Raw genomic sequence first — 17,496 nt, 5'->3', positions numbered from 1 at the left:
ATTCAAGCATCCCTGGCAGAGGCCTAAAAACCTTCAATGAAGGAGAGTTCACAACCTCCCAAGGAAGCCCATTCCCCAGCTGGTCAATTTGCCAATTCCTAGCAGCTTGCAAAAAGAAGAAGAAAAGTTTGGCTTGGCAGTGGCGTATCGTGGGGGGTGCAGGGGGGGCCGGCCGCACCGGGCGCAACATCTGGGGGTTAGGGTTAGGGGGCGCAAATCCACGGGTTGGGGGTGCAAATTACTTGTCTTGCCCCGGGTGCTGACAACCCACGCTACGCCACTGTGGCTTGGCTTTGTTTTTTGAAGAAGACAAGCCCAGAGGTGGAAGGGTGGGTTCCTCCTCCCAATTAAAAAGCTATTTTTACACCCCTTTCTTTCTTCATCATCTCCCTTACTATGATTGTGCTGTTGCTGGTTGTGGCCTGTTTCTGCTGATCCTTCAGGTTCTGGCAGATTGGGACTGGCGGTTTATTATAACACCATGCTTTCAAACACACACAGAGAGAGAGAGAGAGAAAGAAAGAGAGTGGCTGAAGGAGAGGAGGAAGGAAATGAGATTATTAAGGTTGCAGGGGTCTTATATTCCACCAACTGCTATTTCTTAAAAAATGAAGGAGAAGGGGCTGCAGATCTGCTTCAAGCCGTTGCTTCCTGCTCAGGTGTGCGCATTGCTTTGCAGGGTTGTGCAATTTTGCAGCCTTTATGGAGGTAATCAGAGAGAGACATGCATGCACACACACATAGATGGAGCCTGGAGGCACTGGCTAAGCAGGTACATGGGAACATTAAGGGGACTGGGCTAGAGCCACTAGTTCATAGACCACACGGCACTGAGTTATACACCATCCAGCTTTCAATGATATTTGTGCCTGCAAAAGTTTGGGGGCATACTGAGTTGTACGTACTTTATACCTGCTGAAATGAATGAACCTTGGGTGTCAATGGGTCTACTCTGAGTAGGACTAGACTCAATACCACCCACTGCTTTGTTTTCAACCAGTGCTTGTCCTGTAACTTCCTGTTGAAATCCTGTTTTTGTACAACAAATTGTTTGTTTTTTTTAAGGGGAAGGACCCACTTTCATTAAGTTGCAGCAAGGAGTGCCTCTTCAGAAGGCAATAATATACCCTCCAACATTTCTCAGATGAAATTAGGGACGTTCTGTTCCATAATAATAATAATAATATTAATAATAATAATTTTATTATTTATATATTATTTATATACCACTCATCTGACTGGGTTGCCTCAGCCACTCTGGGCAGTTTCCAACATATATAAAAACATTAAACATAATAAAACATTAAAAAACTATCCTAAACAGGGCTGCCTTCAGATGTCTTCTAAAGTTTGTATGGTTATTTATCCACGTGGTTCAGGAGTCGCATAACTCCGGACCCGCCAACATTTCTCCTATGAAAATAAGGGACGTCTTCAGGAAAAGCTGGACATTCCGGAATCAGATCAGAAACCGGGATGGCTTCTCTAAATCCGAGACTGTCCTTGAAAAATAGGGACACTTGGAGGGTCTGCAATGATGCAAAAACACCAGGGAAGCATCTCTGATGGACTAATAAAGTATGGATGGTCCAGTATAAAGTAACCACTAATGGGCTAGTATTGTGTAGGTGACATGTTGCAGAATGTACCCCCACAAAAATGGAGCAGTTTGGAGGGACCCCATAGGAAATATATATACAGTGGTACCCAGCGGCGTAGCGTGAGTTGTCAGCACCCGGGGCAACGCAAGTAATTTGCGCCCCCTAACCCGGGGCAAGGCACGTAATTTGCGCCCCCCCTAACCCCTAACCTGCGAGTTGCCGCTGGCGCTGCTGCCCAAACGACGCCGCTTGCCCGGAGGAGGAGGGGGGCAGAGAGGCGAGGAAAATGCAACGGCCCAGCAGCTGCAGCAGCACCGGCGGAGGCGGGGCTGTGAGGAGGGGCTGCCTGGCGCGTCCTCCGCGGCGAGCGCTGAGAGCCGCTGCCTGCCGGGCGCCTTCAGCCGGGCGCCGCGAGACATGCGGCTCTGCTACAGCCTGCGCCCGAGGCTCTTCGGCGACTCCGGAGGCAGCGAGCGCGCCCCCCCCAGATGTTGCGCCCGGTGCGGCCGGCACCCCTGGCACCCCCCACGCTACGCCACTGGTGGTACCTTTGGTTACGAACTCAATTCGTTCCAGAGGTCCGTTCTTAACCTGAAACAGTTCTTAACCTGAGGTACCACTTTAGCTAATGGGGCCTCCCGCTGATGCTGCACGATTTCTGTTCTCATCCTGAGGTAACCCAAGGTACTACTTCTGGGTTAGCGGAGTCTGTAACCCGAGGTGTTTGTAACCCGAGGTACCACTGTGTATATACGTCTATCTGGGGAGAAGGAGTTTCAGCTGCAAAGTGTAATAAAAATTTAAGGTCTTATATGTATAATAAGTGTTCATAAATGTACCAATGTCTGGAGCAGCACAGGAAGACCTTCCTGAAACCATTTTGACTTCCTGAAAATATTTTGACTCCCAAACTGACCAAATGAGGGAAGCAGCAGCACCCCTGCCTCCACTGGGCTTTATTTTCTCTCCTCCACCCTCCAATTTATAGGGAAATTGGTGGTGACCTGATTCTGACACAGGGTCACAGTGCCATAACATCAAGATCGACCCTTGGAAATAACAAAGCAAAATGTGAAACAGCTGTTATAAGACAGCAGGGGGAATCGTTTCCCCCTTCAACCTAGAATTCTTAGTTTTGCTGTGTTCCTGTGGGGCACAACTCCTCCTGTCTTTACTAATTTTAAATTTCTACAGATGTATGGTTAGGGAGGAAGGCCTGCAGCCAAGATGCTGGTTCTTCTTTTCTTTTTCTTTTGGTTTGTTTACAGCATGTATAGCCCACTCTTCATCAAATGTTTTCAATCCCAGAGTGCGGAACCAAGTAATAAAATTAAACAGAGAGAAACAATATACAGAAATCGCCAAAAATAAAATTAAAAAAGCGTGTGAGCAGGACAACTAAACAACTAAACAATTCTATCATAAGGCAAACAAGCAAAATTGCAACAACGTAAGTTAATATTTCCAATTTAACAAAGTTAAATTGCCTCAAGGTCGGTAGGGCTGCTGGGTAGTGATGTTTGGATGGCTCTATCTATTTCAGCAAAGAAGATCTTTTTGCAAATATTGTTGTAGTCTTGGCTTTTGCTTGAATCCAGTGGCTTACAAACCATCCTCAATAGCAAAATACTTATACTAGAATCTTCAGGGAACCCTTCTCATGTTGACTTCTCTGCAGTGGCGTAGCATGGGGGGTGCAGGGGGGGCCGGGCGCACCGGGCGCAACATCTGGGGGTTAGGGTTAGGGGGCGCAAATCCACGGGTTAGGGGGCGCAAATTACTTGCCTTGCCCCGGGTGCTGACAACCCACGCTACGCCACTGCTTCTCTGCCAAGGAAGAAATTGTACAGATTTACTAATTTGTATGGCCATATTGCATTTCAAGGCTCAGGTTAACAAAGAGTTCTGTTGGAAGCTGTTTTGTGTGTGTGTGTGTTTTTAAAGAGTTAGTTCTGCGCAGCTCCTGCAATGTGAGACCGCACTATTGTAATCTGAAATTTTTTAAAAAATGTTTGCTTGACACCTACTGCCACCAACTGGAGATACAGTTGGCTTGTCATTACTTCTTCACTTATTTTCAACATGTGGCTGTTCAAAGAGCGGATATGCTCCTTAAAGTTTGCATCTGTTGGCACCAGAGTTTAATTAAAAGCAATGCATCAAAGTGAAATGAGTTGCCTTCCTGAGAAGAGATTAACAGTCTGGTGATTAGATAACAACACTGGAATAGCCAGGCTCCAGGGATGAAAATTCCATTGCTGAAGAGCAGTCACTAAGTGTGCTTTTCTGCTAAGGATTTTTTTTTTTTGGGGGGGTGAGATTCAGTTTACATTTAAAGGTGAATCTACTTGAATCACACTTTCTGAATCAATCTGAGCATCAAAATACACCCACGCTTCAAAATCTGCGCTTCTCTGCATCTTGCAGTGCAGTTCTCCAACCAAGTTATGTACTGGGGTAAAGAGTTCCTTAAATGCATGTATTAGTGAAAATGCCATACAAAAACCCTCTTTTATTAGGGGAAATTGCTTTGCAAAAAATGTGTATATTAGGCACATTTGCATAGAAACTTGTGTACATTAGCTGAAATTCACACCCAAGGACTTTAACAAGGACTTTTAAAAACAAAATAATTCTGTAATATATAGTACTATATAATATTTTCTGCAATATTATTAAGATATTGGATGTTGCCATGGATTGTGTTAGGTTACATTTTAATGATATGCTGATTTGTAGATTCCACTTCTTTTCTGTACTATTTGGATAACTGGTGACGTTATTTGGCTAAGCAAGAAAGCTTTGGATGTAGAAAGAAAGGAGTGACATTTCATTCTTTGATCTCAGTTACATGTGATGCAAACTTCCAATTGGTTAACTCAGTATTCCAAAAATATGAAAAAACCAGTTCTCTTCTAATTAATGTGAATGTGGTATTTATATTTGTGTAAGATGGGAGCATTGGAAAGTGGAGCAGGGTACTTAAAAAAAAACCACAGCAAAACGATGACTATATTTTGAGCACAGTCACAGAATGTATTGTTCACTGGGGCTGAGCACCTGAATAGATTCCACCCCTACATTCTCAATGAGAAGCCAGAGTCCCATTCACAAACTACAACGGACATTGCTTGGCATATTAACTTGCTGGGTCCACTCCAGGGACTTGCTACCATGAAGAGGGCTTTTACACAGCTGAGCCTTATTAAACGCTTGCATAATTGTGGCTTTTGTATTCCACTTGGTGAAAGTAACTTGGACTAATAAGTGTCCAGGGAAATAATGAGAACTTGGTTCCAGGGTATGTTGAAATTCGAGACGTGTGCTTGTTAGCCATTTACTGGAACACCAAGACAACCACTGTTCAAGTTAGCAACATGCGCTATTGAAAGCAAGGAGAGAACTCTACAGTACTTTGTTTCAAATGGGGGGGGGGGAGGACTTCTATCAGGCTGATCCTACGATGTGTGAGCAATTAAGCTCATTGGATCAGGCAGTGCTATCTCAGCACATATTTGAGGGCGCATTTGGCACTGAGACGTGACTACAGCACCTGCATGGTAATTGCCATTAGTTTGGTGCCGTTATGCCCAGGCTTGTGATGGTGGCTAGTTCTCAAGATCACACAGCACAGATCAGTTACTCCGAAGAGTGAGGAAAGGGTGGCTCAACTAGCCTCAATGGCTGTTGTGGTTCCCCAAAGCCCTCTGGGCTCAACCAGCACCACCTCCAGGCTGAGGCTGCTGCTCCTCTCACCTTTTGGCTTGCTTGGAGAAGCCAACTGAACAGGTAGCAACAGCAAGGAGATGCTCCAGGGATTGGCAGTGGGCTCCCTACTGGGATATGAGGCTCAGTAGGTACCCAGGAATGCTGAACCCTGTCACCATTCAAGGTGTTATGTACTCAAGTTCTCACCCTGGGCCAGCAGGGGGATACTGTAGATAGTTATGCAAATGAAGGATCAAAAGTGACATTCAGTGATTGGATAGTTTGTATGCAAATGAAGGATCAAAAGTGACGTTCAGTGATTGGATAGTTTTAGAAAGTTGCAACAGTAACAAGGTACTGGAGCTCTATATAAGCAGGCTGACTGAGCTCCTCGGTTCAGTTCTGTTCCAGCTTACAAATAAAGAGCTGCTTTGGAAGAATCGCTGTGTCGTCTGATATGTTCGCCCACAACTTAACACAAGGCCCTCTTCTTCTCTAGCTTGGTTGTATTTACAACCCGAACTCAAAACCCTTTTTCTGCCTGGTCCAATGATGTTTTAGGCACAGATAATGACAACTGAAATCTGTGTACCTAATTCTGCACAGAATTAGGCTGTTACTTGGAAGGAAGGTTCTCCAGTTTCCGTGGAGTAAGTATTATATTTAGGGCTGCAGCCAGCCATTACATCACCTTTCAGATCTCGGGCAAACTTCTGCCACCTTCACACCTCTGTGTGTTTGCGTCACTGGGCTTGCAGCTGGTTTCCTTTGGGCCAGAACTCCACAGAACATAGCCCCGGGCCTTGCTCTCAATTCCAGGACTCAACAGGGCAGCATGTGACATAATAAGAATACCTTTGAATATGTACTGAGTTTTCCTTTCTCAAATGAGGAACTATATGGAGAAGATCTTATGGCCTCACTAGGATAAGAAATAATAGCAAGAACTATTGGCAAGGTTAATTTCCCATGGCTTCCCATCTTGCAGTATCCATAACATGGAGACCTTTTCTCCTAAAGTAGCTGGGTTTATTTTTTTACTAAATAAGTGATATGCGTCCTGAAGCCTGAAGTGGAACAGTCTATGCCACCACCTCAGGACTCAACCACCTGCATGTGTGGAGCAGCCCTATACTATGTATGTGGCTATTTTGAAGTAAGGTCCACTGAGTTTCAATGACACTAGCAAGTTAAGTGTGCATAACCATCTTAACCACCAGGTGCCAGTGTTTTGACCCAGTTGCCAGCACCCTGTTTTTCTTTTTAAAAAATTGTTTTCACTGAAAGATTTTCATGGACAACGAAGGCACATATAACCTGTTTGCAGTTCCTAGAGTCCTATGGGTCAGTTACATTTGGTGTGAGAGACACTGCTGAATCAGCATAGTAGGACTGAGAAATGGTTGGTGGGACAGGAGTGTGTGTGTGTGTGTGTGTGCGACCCCCTCCCTCTGATTGCCATAGAAATTGCAGATAAGTTCTCTCTGTCCCCTTTAATTGTTTGTGCAATTTCTAGGCTACACTCATCAACCACAGGCTTATGGGCTGTTTGCAACGAGACCACTGAAATACACACCATGCAATCTGTAAAACTGCCCCAATACAAATCCCTAGTCGCTTTGATCCCTATTCTCTCCCCGCCCACCCCGCTTTGCATTGTTTTGCACAGCTGATCTGATGAAGCTCATCTGACAGCAGCAAGAAACTAAGTATTTAGTCCTTAGATTCAGGTAGGTAGCCGTGTTGGTCTGATGCAGTCGAAATAAAAATAAAATAAAAAATTGTCCCATAGCACCTTATAGACCAACTAAGTTTGCTCTGGTATACGGCAAGAGTATTGTTAGCCCAGAAATGGAAACAAGAAGAAATTCCGACGAAAGAAGAATGGCAGACGAAATTAATGGACTGTGCAGAATTGGACAAAATGACAGGAAGGATTCGAAACCTGCGGGACCAGAGATTTACAGAAGATTGGAAGAAGTATATGAATTATTTGAAGAGCAACTGTAATCAACAAATTGCACTAGTAGGACTACAAGAAGTTTTGTAAGGATAAATATACCAAGTGTTACAAAGTAGAAAAAGATAGAGATATTGGTTATGAGTTTGAAATGTAATAGGGAAGATAAGAAATGCATACTGAGAGATTAGATTGGAAAATTTTCAGACAGAATTGATGGAAGTCAAAAAATTGAGTAAGATGTAAAAGTATGTTTAATTACTGTTGAAAATGATATGTTAAAAAAACAAATAAAAATTATATATTAAAAAAAAGTTTGTTCTGTATAAGCTTTCGTGTGCATGCATACTTCTCTACAAGGTGCTACTGGACAATTTTTTATTTTTTATTATTTTTATTCAGTCACTGGTCCTCGTGCCCTCTCCAGGGACTGTTGCCCTGCCCTGCCCTCTCTTTGCTGCCCTAGCAGCTGGGGGAACCCCGAACGCCACCAACCCGGCCCCCCCCCCCACTCCCGCGCTTCTCCCCCTGGCCAGTTTGCGGCGTGCCCCGCGCTAGTCCCGCCCTCGGCCTGCCGCGCGGGCGGTGATGGGAGTCCCAAGATGGCGGCGCCCGTCTGAGAGAATTTCGGAGGGAGACCGCGCCGCCCGCCCGCCCGCCGCTACCCAGGCAAGAGACACCGGGAGGAGCCGCTGGAGCCCAGGCCCGCAGCCGACCGCGCTTTCCTGTGTCACTCAGGTTCGTCAGTCGGTTGTTGCCCCCCCCCCGCCAGCCCAGCCTCTCCTGCCTCCCTCGGACCCGTTACCCATCCCTTCCCGCGGCTCGCTCCCTCCGGCGCGGAATCGGGGCTCCGTATCGCGCGCGCATCTGCATCCCCGCCCCGCGCTCGCGGCGCGTGCTCTGCGCGCGTGAGGAAGCCGCCGGGTTGGCATGGCTCTCCTCCCGGGCAAAGAGGTGTGCGGGGGATTTGTCCATGTCCTAATAATAATAATAATAATAGCAATAATAATTTAAATATTGGATATATTGTGCTTGTTATTATTATTGCTCTTATTATCATTCAGTTTTTATACCGCCCTTCATCTTGAGATTGCAAGCAGTGTGTGTGTGTTTTACAATAAAAAAAATGCATACCATAATAACAATAAAAAAGCAATCTCTTTGGTGGAGAAAAGCACCCCAGTGACCTGTGTTTTCTTCCTTTTCCGATTGGGGTTTCCAGTTTTCTTCTTGCCGGGGACTCCTCAAGCAGGATGTATGGAAGGGGGGGGGCACAAGTATCAAGCTTTTGGGGTTTGCAAAGGGCAACAACAACCCTGTGCGAGGACAGGGATATTCGTAAAAGGCATAAAAAACACCAAAGCCTGCCTTGGGAGTAAGTGTTGTTGAGCTCAGTTGGACTTCCAGTTGTAAACACATAAGAGGATTGCACTGTGAATGTTGTTGAGTTGGATTCCCCAAATAACCACAAGATTATTATTATTTTTATGTTGCCCATTCATCATATGTCCAAAGGACAAGATACACACCAAGTGGTGTGTTATTCCAAGCATCCTCTTCCTTGGAAGTTTTTAAGCAGAGGTTGGATAGCCGCCTGTGATGTAAGCGTCAGTTGAAGTTCCTGCAACTCTACAATTCTATGAGGAATGTGTAACCTAGAACACATGCTTGGAGTCAGTGCTTAACTTAGGCTGCACTCCTAACCTCAGTTGCTTAGGAGTGAGCTTATTGAAGTCCATAGGATTTATTTCTAAGGATACATGGTTAGGATTGTGCAGTTACTTTTGTCAACCATAAGATACTCCTTTAATACACAGCATCTGTCACAAGTCAGTGCACTTCCATTATAAAAGCTTGCTCCAGTTGATTCAAGCATTTTCAGTGTAGGTTGTTCATTTGCAGTGCAATAAAAGGGCCCATTTGGATGTCTGGGCTGAACGATGAGGGTGGAGACACTTCTTCAGGTATACAGGGCGCTTCTGTCACAATATGAGTACCGGCACCTTTATTTATTTTTTAAACCAAAGAAGCACTGGTGATGATAATGATAAATGAGGGCCGCCAAATGAGTAAGGGAGAGTCGAAGTATTGTGCATGCTGAAAAAGTCACACTTGAAACCACCTCTGTTTCTGTATTGGGTCTTTCTTCAGAAATAATGTTGATATTTGGAACTCATGTCGAACATCTATGAAGAAAGGGTAATGATGATTGCAGCAGGGGATTTGCAGGAGTTTGTCCCTTTTGGCCGTGACCACTGCAAGCACCACCCGAATGCGCTGAACCTGCAACTTCGGCAGCTGCAACCAGCCTCGGAACTTTGGTCGTCGGACGGAGCGGCTGGTTTGGTGGGATCCCTTCAGGAAGTTACGATCCACGAGAAACACAAGGTAGAGCTGCCTTTGGCATCAGCATTTAAACCAGACAAAGCATATGTGCCCGTGTGCTGTTGGAATAGCTCTGTTGGCTTGAGAATGAGGCTCTTAATCTCAGGGTTGTGGGTTTGAGTTCCAGGTTGGGCAAAAGATTCCTACATTGCAGGGGGTTGGACTAGATGGTCCCTTCCAATTCTATGGTCCTGAATCAAAATGATCAGCCGGTGAGGAAGGGAAGAGAAGAAGACGTGATAGGAAAATACAATGGCCTGTTAAAATAGTTTCTAAGTCGTAGGAATAGGTGGTACACTTTTTGATATTTTATTGATGAGTGAACACTCAATGAACCATAGTTGTCAGCTTTTCCCTTTTCTTGCAAGGAATCCTATTTGGAATAAGGGAATTTCCCTTTTTAAAAAGGGGAAACGTTGACAGCTATGCAAGGAACATTAATAACATGAACAGATAGGTCAGGGGTCAGCAGACTTTTTCAGCAGGGGGCTGGTCCACTGTCCCTCAGACCTTGTCGAGGGCCGGACTATATTTTGGAGAAAAAGAAGAAGAAGAATGAATTCCTATGCCCCACAAATAACCCAGAGATGCATTTTAAATAAAAGCACACATTCTACTCATGTAAAAACTGTTGGGATACTGCCAGGGAGATAGAGTCCATCATGGCCGCCAAGCCGGCTGCCGGACGATCCATCGACCTCTGTAGTCACGCAGTATGAGCTATTAGCGACACGAGTCTCCTGGAGATACCTTGCCACATTCCAGGGCTCATGCACACTCTTAGCAGCAGATAATGCACAGCAAAAGTCGCACCCAGGAGAGCATTATTTACAAGCTTTTATTCAGCGTTGATCAGAACAAAGAAAGACATGACTGCCTGCGTGAGTGTCTCCGACAGAGAGAGAAGCGAAAGCAATAGCAAGCATGAACATCCTGTGAACAGGACATGCGCAGACTCTGTAACTCACAAAGCCTGCTCCCTTTTAAGGTGGAACAGAAATATCCTAACAAAAACACCAGGCAGGCCCCATAAATAACCCAGAGATGCATTTTAAATAAAAGGACACATTCTACTAAGTTACAGGGAACCAGGCAGAGGGCCTTCTCAGTAGTGGCATCCGCCCTGTGGAATGCCCTTCCACCAGATGTCAAGAGAAAAACAACTACCAGACTTTTAGAAGACATCTGAAGGCAGCCCTGTTTAGGGAAGATTTTAATGTTTAATAGACTATTGTATTTTAATATTTTGTTGGAAGCCGCCCAGAGTGTTCCAGAATTTCCCTTTAAATCACTTTGGTGCTCCTTCTGGCCATGCAAACTGAAATGTGTTCAACTTTTACTGATCAGGGAAAGATCGGCTTAATGTAACTACAACTAGCTAGGACCATTCTCTGTTCCCTACTAGATAGTCTTTGAAAAATAATCACACCAATAAGCATAATACGCAGCATTTGCTAATATTTCTTATTCATTCCCCCCCCCCCTTCAGGAAAGTTGGCAGCTAAGGAAGGGCATTAGTGATGTTGGCGAAGAAGTCCAGTACGACGAAGAGCTTTACGTGGCCGGCAATATGGTCATTTGGAGCAGAGGGAGTAAAAGCCAAGCTTCTGCAGTTTACAAAGCGTTTACGGTGGACAGCCCTGTTTTGCAGGTATGGAAAATGGCATGGTACCATAGAGCTTCTTTAGCTGCGAGTTGCATATGAAACCAAGGCCAGAATTATCCTTGCGCTTGCTTAGGAGAAAGTCTCGTGGGGGATCAGTGGCGCAGACGACCAGTCAGATATTCAGGAGTTTGGGTTGTGTGATCTTTTTATATAAGCAAGCAGCAACATAGGAAGCAGCCTTATGCCAGGTCAGGTCCATCTGCCTCAGTATTGTCTGCTCTGACTGGCAGCAGCTCTTCAGGGTTTCAGGCAGGAGTCTCTCCCAGCACTACTTGGATGAGGAGAGAATAACATGATGGGGGCGGGGAGGAGCATTTTTGTTGTATACCCATTAATATAGTTAGGATTATAACATGTTTTCTGAATCCCGTCAGGAATAAGGTGGGGTTGGAGAATGAAAAATGAATGGAGATTGTGACTTAGGTGAAAAGAGTGTATTACACAGGAAATGCTCTGGATTGTGTCATTTTGCCAGTACAGTGGTACCTCGGGTTACATACGCTTCAGGTTACAGACTCCGCTAACCCAGAAATAGTGCTTCAGGTTAAGAACTTTGCTTCAGGATGAGAACAGAAATCGTGCTCCGGTGGCGCGGTGGCAGCGGGAGGCCCCATTAGCTAAAGTGGTGCTTCAGGTTAAGTACGGACCTCCGGAACGAATTAAGTACTTAAGCTGAGGTACCACTGCATTACCTGGTGTATTATTATATTTGCGGAAATAATTCTTCTCTTTCTTTTTTTAAAATGTTTTTGTTGTCCTCACTCAGATGTGTTATGTATTTATTGTAACCCACCTTCGGATAATTAAAAGAGGAAGGTCTGGCTATACATTGAAGGAAGTAATTGAAATAAAATAAGCATAGGCACTTGCAGATGGAGTTTGCAAATAGTAAATGCAAGCGGTTTCTGCCTGAAATGGCTGCCCCCCACCGGCAAAACACAAATGAAGACATGGGCAAACTCTGGCTGTTCAGATATCTGAATCAGCTGTACGTGTGGTGAGGTTTGGGTATAATTCTTTGTGTTCAGATAACTGAGATTTCAAATAACGAGCTTTCCAATAGCCAGACCTGGTTTACTCTTTCTGCTGAATATTTTTATTTTGTTTCAGGCATTGTGGTGTGATTTCTCTATACCCAAGGATAAGTCTGACAAAACGGAAGGTATGTTTCATTTTTATTAGGCTTCATTTGAAGTCTGGAAATACGTATGCCTCACTTTTCCCTCCTCACGAGTTGCTTAAAATCTGCTTGCAGGCGTAAATGATCCACCTTGAAAGGCACCATCTGTTGCAATATGCTATAGTTTCCCCAAAACTGAGTGTATGAAATGCTGTCTGGTTTTGGGAGAAGGGTAGCTGAATGGAAGATTATTAAATTATGCTTATTTGTTTCCCAATTTCAGATAGCACCGAAGTAGTAGAAAAGTGTATCTGTATATTACAGAGCTCTTGCATAAATATCCACAGCATTGAAGGAAAGGATCACATTGCTTCTTTGCCCTTTCAGGTAAGCATATGTGAAAACCAAATTCAGAAATCGGGAAGAGTTGCTGTGCTCACTAAGCCTGGCCTCCTGAGCTTTCTTATTTCTTTGAATAAAGACTTAATTTAACAGAAGCCGTGTGAGTTTATTGCTGACTTGCCCCTGACACCTGCTCCTGACATCCTTGCAGGGAAGTAAGAAGCATTATCCGAGTTCAAGGACATATTCCAGCCAGGCAAAAAAGAAGGGGGGGAAAGCAGGACTGGCGAAGGGCATGGCTTGGGGGGGGGGGCGGCAGCTTGGGGACAGTCCCAAGGGAGAGAGAGAGACCTGGAGGGCTGCATTTGACCCTTGGTTCCCCACCCATGTTATAAACAAAGCAGAAATCATGTGTGTCCTGGTACCTAAAGCCTTGGGACGTGGGTGGCTCTGTGGGTTAAACCACAGAAGGTCGGCAATTCGAATCCCCGCGACGGGGTGAGCTCCCATTGCTCAGTCCCTGCTCCTGCCAACCTAGCAGTTTGAAAGCACGTCAAAGTGCAAGTAGATAAATAGGTACCGCTCCGGCGGGAAGGTAAACAGTGTTTCCATGCGCTGCTCTGGTTTGCCAGAAGCGGCTTAGTCATGCTGGCCACATGACCTGGAAGCTGTACGCCGGCTCCCTCGGCCCGTAAAGCGAGATGAGCGCCGCAACCCCAGAGTCGGCCATGACTGGACCTAATGGTCAGGGGTCCCTTTACCTTACCTAAAGCCTTGACATTATCTGCCAGCCAGCTGAAAATCAGAAGTGTTCAAATAATAATAGTAATAATAGTAATAATATTTTTTTATTATTCCCCGCCCATCTGGGTTTCCCCAGCCACTCTGGGCGGCTCCCAATCGAGTGTTAAAAACAAGACAGTATTAAATATTAAAAACTTCCCTGAACAGGGCTGCCTTCAGATGTCTTTTAAAAATAGGATAGCTGCTTATTTCCTTCACATCTGAAGGGAGGGCGTTCCGCAGGGCGGGCGCCACTACCAAGAAGGCCCTCTGCCTGGTTCCCTGTAGCCTCACTTCTCGCAATGAGGGAACTGCCAGAAGGCCCTCGGCGCTGGATCTCAGTGTCCGGGCTGAACGATGGGGGTGGAGACGCTCCTTCAGGTATACAGGACCGAGGCCATTTGGGGCTTTAAAGGTCAGCACCAACACTTTGAATATCCTGGATATAAACATGTGAATGATGTTTTTAAAAATAAAACTTTTTTTTACATATAGGTAGCCAATGTCTGGCCAACAAAATATGGCTTGCTGTTTGAACGTAGCAGTTCTTCGCACGAAGTGCCTCTTAGCCCAGCCAGGTAATTAGACTTTATTGATTCTTGACTGTATGGTAAGAAGCAGGGCCAGTGTCCTTAGTAAATGTGACGGCCCACACATTCTGTGGCTCTTTAACTTCATTTCTTGGCATGTCTCTTGGCAGGATAATTCTGTGGCTAACAGAGTGGATAAAAATCTCATGAGATTTTCCTTTCAATCTGATTTCAATCTGTACATTTTCCAAGTTATGCTAAATGTCCCTTTGAAAATAAACTGACTTGAAAAACATACAGGCACCTTTGCAGAAGATTGGTATTAATTTAAAGTACATACAAATATGTCAATCACTTAACAGAAAAGCCCCAGAAGCATACGCAGGTATTTGGACAGCATGAATATCTGCAAGAACCAGGTTTTTTGTGACCATGCTGTGCATCATCCTGGAATTGTAACCTGTATCAGTTCGAAGAATGCAAAGCACAACATGATATTAGTAGGGCTGCTCTGTTCTGTATATTCTGAGATATAATGTCACACACTTTGTTTATTTACCTGTCTTGCTTTTTGGGGGTTACATTTCAAAGTTTTAAATTAAAAATAATTTAAAAGCATAAACCAACTTAAAAACGATTTCTGAATGTGATCCTAACTTATTAAAGTCCACACATACAGGCTATATTCAAATCTCATATTCTCTGATCTTCCCAGTTGTAGTTTGGAGGACTGGGAATGAGCGTGTTTCCTTCCTGCCTCCCCTTATGTTCCCAGCTTCAGGGGACACTTCCTGGTTTGCCAAACTACAGTCTGCTGTTATATGCAAACCTTCTGTTATTTACCAGTTCTCAATACATTTAGGATGCTGTACTGAGTTAAGTCTGTGATCCTAACCATGTCTACTCAGAAGTAAGCGCCATTGAATTCAGTGGCGCTTACTCCCAGGTCAATCAGGTTAGGAGTGCAGGCTTTAGTTGCTGCTCTCCGTTTTGCCTGCAGTGCTTAATATTTTGCCCCATTTTCTTTTCAGAGAACCTTTGCCCACCATGTTCAGCATGCTGCATCCGTTAGATGAAATAACACCAATGGTTTGTAAGTCAGCAGGTAAAATATGTAATTTTTAAAAACAAGGAGGAAAAACAAGTCCAGCTGAGCAGTATTCGGAGATGCTTGACTAAAGTTTTGCTGGTCCCTGCTTTTGGTGATATTTAGGAATTTGGAACACTAATTGCTTCATCGATTGAGCATTTTTTGCTCTGCTATTTAGGAGAACCAAGCTCGCAGAGCAGCAAAAATCTTTCTAAGTCTTACAGTCAAAAAGTCAGGGCACAAGAGGTAAAGGGATTGGGAGGGAGGAGGAAAAAAGCAAACCAACCTGGGCACTAATTATTAGTTATAAAATTTAGCAGGTTGTGGAAATAGATTAAAGTACAGGGGAAATCCTGGCACTTCCTCTTTCTCTGGAGGCCTCAATTATAGTATTTGCAAGGACTGTAATGTGATTGATTGAGGAGACCAAAATCCAAAAAGAAACCTTTGAGCGTTTATCTTAGTAAAAGACATTTTGCTGAAGACGTTTCAACTCTCTGTTGCATTAATGGTAGTAGAATTAGAAAATTAAAAGCGGGGTGTACCCCTAACAAGCGCACACAGGAGAAATACTTTCATACTTTCCAAGGGGTCAGGACAAAAGACATTGATTATATTTATAAACTACCCTTTTATACCATTTTTTAAATGTTACAATACGATGTATATGCAACTATCTTACAGTGCTGAGCTTGTGAACATCTCAGGAAAATGTAGTTGTGGTTAAATTCAAGAGGTTAATTCTGCCCTCTAAATTTTAAAATAATCCATATTGGGAATGCCAGGAAGAGGTTTTTGTAATTAGCCTTCTGCTGAGATGTGACCATTCATTTTGTTAATATATTATTGGGACTTGTTTCTCATCCTCTAAAATGCAGGTGACGTACTGTACCTTGATAGGGGTTTTTTTAATGTTGAAATAGACAGATAAGTCTCCACAGCCGAAAATAACCCAAGCAAAGGCATATTATTACAGCCCCACAAGGCCCCACATTAGTTCTGCACCACCACACTCCTGCCTTCTCCATGTTGCCAATGTTTACGATGGTGTGCACATGTTGTTTTTGAACTGTGTCTCCTGCCCGGCCTTTTTCTCTTAGGTGGCTAACCTGACTTTTCTCCCGCTTAGCAGTTTTGTTTGGCTCGGCCAGAGTACAGTACGTTGCTGACTATTCGATGAGAATTGTTTTCCTCAACGCTGAGCCTTCCATCCTAATGACGTACGATGCCACTCAGAGTGTGCATACCATCTGGGCGCTTCGTCGAGTAAAAGCAGAGGTAAGGAGCCAAGCGCAGAATCCACGTGGAAATGTTAAAAACTAGGAGGCTCTGCTGCCTTGATCCAGTTCCCGTGCCTCCTCCCACCCCAATGACTGCTCTGAAGTAAGGAGAAAAACCTGGGGGGGATCTGTGCTGCCACTGCTGTGAGAGATGGGATGTCTCTGTATGCTAGTTGCTCAAAATCATAAGTCGTGGCACTCAGGTCCTGCATGGAGGCTTCCCATAGGCATCTGTTTGCCCACTATAAGAGCCAGGTGGGTTATATGGAAGCAAAGATCACCAGATTCTTCAACATCAACTTCGTTGGACTGGTCATGTTGTGCGGATGCCCGGTTATCGTCTTCCAAAGCAACTGCTCTATTCCGAACTTTAAAATGGAAAGTGTAATGCTGGTGGTCAACAAAAGAGCTTTAAAGATTTTCTCAAGGCAAATCTTAAAAAATGTAGTATAAACACCAATGCTGTAACTGGGAAACAATGGCCTGTGAGCGCTCCAATTGGAGAACAGCCTTTACCAAAGGCTTTGAAGACACTCAAACTCAGAATGAAAGGGAGAAGTGCGCTAAGAGGAAGGCAGCTTGGCAAACTCTCACCGTGATCAAATTCTGCCCGGAAACTTATGTCCCCACTGTGGAAGGACATGTGGATCCAGAATTGGCCTCCACAGTCACTTACGGACTCACTGTTAAGGCTGTTTTCATGGAAAACAATCTTACTCAGCTATGAGTGATACCAAAGAAGAAGAAGAAGAAGAAGAAGAAGAAGAAGAAGAAGAAGAAGAAGGGGTTATATGGACCTTTGGCTGGATCCAGTAGGGTTCTTATGTTTTTTTATGATCCTGGACCTCTCCTCTCCTTGTTTAGTTGGCCCCTTAAACTTTGGATGCATTCCATGTTACTGAGCCTGGATAGCTCAGTGGGTTAGGGCGTGGTGCTGGTAACACCAAGGTTGCAGGTTCGATCCCCGTCTGGGTCAGTTGCATCTTCCTGCGTTGCAGGGGGTTGGGCTCCTGAGAGTCCCTTCCAACTCT

General features: G+C 44.6%; 1 protein-coding gene across 6 annotated transcripts in view; it reads left to right on the top strand.

Annotated features, from left to right (window-relative positions):
- The first annotated feature begins 7,832 nt into the window (after window positions 1-7,832).
- The window catches only part of ANAPC1 (anaphase promoting complex subunit 1), a 56,362-nt gene continuing 46,698 nt past the window's right edge, over window positions 7,833-17,496 (top strand). For 2 of the 6 annotated variants that reach the window (XM_082217221.1, XM_082217218.1), the window contains exons 1-8: window positions 7,833-8,007; window positions 9,421-9,657; window positions 11,144-11,305; window positions 12,431-12,482; window positions 12,724-12,827; window positions 14,061-14,143; window positions 15,127-15,200; window positions 16,318-16,463. In XM_082217221.1, coding sequence (XP_082073347.1) covers window positions 9,445-9,657; window positions 11,144-11,305; window positions 12,431-12,482; window positions 12,724-12,827; window positions 14,061-14,143; window positions 15,127-15,200; window positions 16,318-16,463 — 834 coding nt within the window. In that variant the 5' untranslated portion in view covers window positions 7,833-8,007; window positions 9,421-9,444. Of the gene's footprint in view, window positions 8,008-9,420; window positions 9,658-11,143; window positions 11,306-12,430; window positions 12,483-12,723; window positions 12,828-14,060; window positions 14,144-15,126; window positions 15,201-16,314; window positions 16,464-17,496 lie in introns of all 6 variants that reach the window. The other 4 variants (XM_082217217.1, XM_082217216.1, XM_082217220.1 and 1 more) reach the window with 3 other exon arrangements.

The sequence above is a fragment of the Podarcis vaucheri genome (assembly GCF_965113315.1).
Source record: "Podarcis vaucheri genome assembly, chromosome: 3".
Classification (NCBI taxonomy): domain Eukaryota; kingdom Metazoa; phylum Chordata; class Lepidosauria; order Squamata; family Lacertidae; genus Podarcis; species Podarcis vaucheri.
Note: the sequence above shows the minus strand (reverse complement) of the source record. Positions and strands in the feature narration are given on the sequence as shown.